Here is a 4,274-nt window from a genome sequence, read left to right on the forward strand (position 1 = left end):
TTGTTCTCAGGGTGGTGGCAGACTTTGGAGGTTTGAGAGCTGGGGAAAGGCATAGTCATATTTGTGTTTCACCTGTAGTGTTTCTCACACTGTAACGTGCAGCCACATCGCCTGCGATCTTACTAAAATGCAGATTCTGAACCAGTAGGTCTGGGATAGGATACTGCATGTCTAACAAACTGCCAGGTGATGCCACTGCTGCTGGTCCAGGGACCCCACTTTTAGTAGCAAAGCCTTAGGGAAGGTTCCTCTCCTGATAGGTTGGATTGGAGTAGGAGGAGCACAGGAACCGATTAGGAACTAACACACGTTATCCTGGCTGAACAGATCTGAATCGTTACTTTTCTAAAAATCAAGACTTGCTTTAGTCACTCATTTATATATTCATGAATTTCATTTAAGCACAAGTAATGGTCTCATTTTCAGGTACAATACTTACTGAAGTCAATGAGCTCTTAGGAGAGTAATACATAGTGGTCCATGACTAAATACAGGCTTTAGAGTATATACAAGATTTGGTCGAATGTCTGTCCCTGGGAAATTTCTATGGTCATTACAAGGACTTAAGAGAAGGAAAATGGCTTCTTTTGAATGTGAGAAGCAAATCTATATCAGAACTAGAGGCCTGGGGTGTGGGGACAGCAGTCAAGGTCTGCCTTGACTTCTGGGAACCGCAGGATCTAGTGTTGAACACACATGTCTGGGTGCCAAGAGTTCACTCCCCAAGTGCTTCCCAGGCTTGCAGAGCCTCTTTTGCTTGTTAGGTCCGGAAGGGCCATCAGAGAGTCCTGCCCCTCATTTTGTATCTGAAAAAAAGAAGGCCATGCTACCAGAAAACTACTAGAGCTAATCAGTGAATTTGGTAGAGTACCAGGATACAAAATTAGTGCACAGCAATCTCTTGCATTCCTATACACTAATGATGAAAAATCTGAAAGAGAAATTAAGGCAACACTCCCATCTGCCACTGCAACAAAAAGAATAACATACCTAGGAATAAACCTACTTATGGAGACAAAAGACCTGTATCCAGAAACCTATAAGACACTGATGAAAGAAATTAAAGATGACACAAACAGATGGAGAGATATACTATGTTCTTGCATTGGAAGACTTAACATTGTGAAAATGACTATACTACCCAAAGCAATCTACAGATGCAATGCAATCTCTATCAAACTACCAATGGCATTTTTCACAGAACTAGAACAAAAAATTTCAAAATTTGTATGGAAACACAAAAGACCCCAAATAGCCAAAGAAATCTTGAGAAAGAAAAATGGATCAGGAGGAATCAGGCACAGCAAAGGAAACCATAAACAAGATGAAAAGACAACCCTCAGAATGGGAGAAAATATTTGCAAACGAAGCAACTGACAAAGGATTAATCTTCAAGATATACAAGCAGCTCATGCAGCTCAATATCAAAAAAACAAACAACCTAATCCAAAAATGGTCAGAAGACTTAAATAGACATTTCTCCAAAGAAGATATACAGATTGCCAATAAACACATGAAAAGATGCTCAACATCACTAATTATTAGAGAATGCAAATTAAAACTACAATGAGGTATCACATCACACCAGTCAGAATGGCCATCATTAAAAAATCTACAAACAATAAATGCTGGAGAGCGTGTGGAGAAAAGGGAACCCTCTTGCACTGCTGGTGGGAATGTAAATTGATACAGCCACTATGGAGAACAGTATGGAGGTTCCTTAAAAAACTACAAATAGAACTACCATACGACCCAGCAATCCCACTACTGGGCATATACCCTGAGAAAACCATAATTCAAAAAGAGTCATGTACCAAAATGTTCATTGCAGCTCTATTTACAATAGCCAGGACATGGAAGCAACCTAACTGTCCATCAACAGATGAATGGATAAAGAAGATGTGGCACATATATACAATGGAATATTACTCACATAAAAAGAAACGAAATTGAGTTATTTGTAGTGAGGTGGATGGACCTAGAGTCTGTCGTTCAGAGTGAAGAAAGTCAGAAAGAGAAAAACAAATACTGTATGCTAACACATATATATGGAATCTAAAAAAAAATAAAAGGGTTCTGATGAACCTAAGGGCAGGACAGGAATAAAGACACAGACGATGTAGAGAATGGACTTGAGGACACGGGGAGGGGGAAGGGTAAGCTGGGATGAAGTGAGAGAGTGGCATGGACATATCTACACTACCAAATGTAAAATAGATAGCTAGTGGGAAGCAGCCGCATAGCATAGGGAGATCAGCTCGGTGGTTTGTGACCACCTAGAGCGGTGGGATAGGGAGGGTGGGAGGGAGACGCAAGAGGGAGGGGATATGGGGATCTATGTACACGTATAGCTGATTCGCTTTGTTAAACAGCAGAAACTCACACAGCATTGTAAAGCAAGTATACTGCAATAAAGATGTTAAAAAAGAAAAAAAAAAAAAAAGGCCAAACAGGTCATCCTGATCACAAAGCAAGCAAATAGGAAAATGGGGGCTGGATGCTGGCCCTTAGGGCCCCATGTTCTCTCCCATCCCCCTCCAGTTGCAGCTAGAGAATTTCTGTTGTACAGGTTTAGAAAGAACAGTTTAGTGAGGCGGGGTAGGGAGCTTGAAGTTGCTTTTGCATATAGCAGTTTATTGAAAGTGAGAAAGCACAAGTGGTCTGCATCAAAGAATGAGGTGCTGATGGAGATGGAGGTGCTCAATCCCTCCCTAACTCTCCTTCTGTTTCCCACACAGAGAGCAGCCAGAACCTCTTTTCATTACTAAAGGGCCCCAGATCTTCCCTGAGCTACAGAACCTACAAAACCTTTGTCCTCAGGTTAAATATTTCATGGGCACAAGGAACCACCGTCAGAGAGCGAAGCAGGCGATAACCAGGCGCCTGGAAAGGAGGGGTTACAGTCATGGCCCACGTGATCCCTTTCCCTCCATTAATGACACAGGAATCACCAGAGTGGCTGTTTTCTTTTTTGTGGGTCCTGTGTTCCCTTCAGCAGCATTTTCTGTGTCGGAGGCCCGGCAGCAGTGGGCCCGAGGTTGGGAGGAGAGGGGGATTAAGGGCTGACCTCCAGCCAGAGGTTTGATGCTGTCCCTGGTCTGTTTCAGGGGAGGCTCGGAAGCAAGAACGAGATGGAAGTCGTGCCGCCGCCGAGGCGTTGACGGTGCTGGAGGATGCTGGGAGGCCCGCCGTTAGCTCCGCAGCAAATCAGAGCCACAGGAACCAACGCAAGCACTTTCATCCCTCATTACCCCAGCTACCTTCTGAGGAAGAAGAAGTAAACAGGCTTGGAAGGGAAATCGTGAAACTGGCAGAGGACCAGGCAGCTGCCAAACCAGAAGGGGTCACAAGAGAGAGTTCCGTGGAGAGTCGGAGGGGCGAGATGGGGCCATCCCCGCCGGACCTGGCCGCCAGTGGGTCGTGCCCCAAACCTTGCCCGGACTCTGCTGAGTCCAGCCAGCCTGCAGCAGAAGCTCCCACCCTGGAAGATGGCAAAGAGAGACCCCAGAGAGTGGAGGTAAAAGGAACACCATGAAAACATGAAGGGGAAAGAGGTCAGGCATGATGACGCATTGAAGGCACACGGGACGGTAAAGAATTAAACGTCAGAACAGCTCACCGAAGTCACCTTCTCCGAAAACACCTCCAAGTCTGCAAGTGAAAAAGGACACACAGCTCCTGTTGCAAACGGAATATTCTGATGATGCCAGCACAGTTCGATTTATTAAAGGCGGGTCCTCAAGCTTCTCGGTGTCATCTCTTTCTGCGGAAGCTGCACGCTGTGAACATGGCCAGGCACGGAATCGTGTCAGCCATATGGCTGGTTTTCGACATCCATCTTTCTGTCAGCACTTGTTTTATTAGAGATAAGATGGTTTTCTATTTGCGTTTAAAGTTGTCGATCAAAATTACGGGAAGGGCTTGAAACGGATGGGGTTTTTAATCAGATCCCCATCTTTGCAATGATTAGGAGGCTGTAGAGTAAGGTGTAATTAAGCACAATGGGTCCAGAGGGGCCCCCGGCTCCTCTCCATCACGTCAGGGCCCGGTAGGACCTCCCAGCGTGGGTGATCTTGGCATCCTGCCCGCAGCGCTGGCTGTAGTGGCACTGACTGGCAGGCAGAAAGGGGCTCAAGTGGGCTCAGAAGGTTAGGCTTCCGGTCTGAAATCCACAGCCCCTGTTGAGACCTGTCTGCTGACTACTAGAGCTGAATTTTCCAGCCTGTAATTCTAGAGGCTTAATCGACCTGGAGTGACTGGGGAGGGGGGACGGG

At 45.7% G+C, this 4,274-nt stretch overlaps 1 protein-coding gene across 1 annotated transcript in view; it reads left to right on the forward strand.

Annotated features, from left to right (window-relative positions):
• CCDC149 (coiled-coil domain containing 149) overlaps positions 1-3,742 on the forward strand; it is a 105,484-nt gene extending 101,742 nt beyond the window's left edge. Inside the window, 2 exon segments of the mRNA XM_024119364.3 lie at positions 3,108-3,496; positions 3,499-3,742. Of these exon segments, the coding sequence (XP_023975132.2) occupies positions 3,108-3,496; positions 3,499-3,543 (434 nt within the window). The 3' untranslated portion in view covers positions 3,544-3,742.
• The last annotated feature ends 532 nt before the right edge of the window (positions 3,743-4,274 follow it).

Source organism: Physeter macrocephalus, chromosome 7 (assembly GCF_002837175.3).
Source record: "Physeter macrocephalus isolate SW-GA chromosome 7, ASM283717v5, whole genome shotgun sequence".
NCBI lineage: Eukaryota > Metazoa > Chordata > Mammalia > Artiodactyla > Physeteridae > Physeter > Physeter macrocephalus.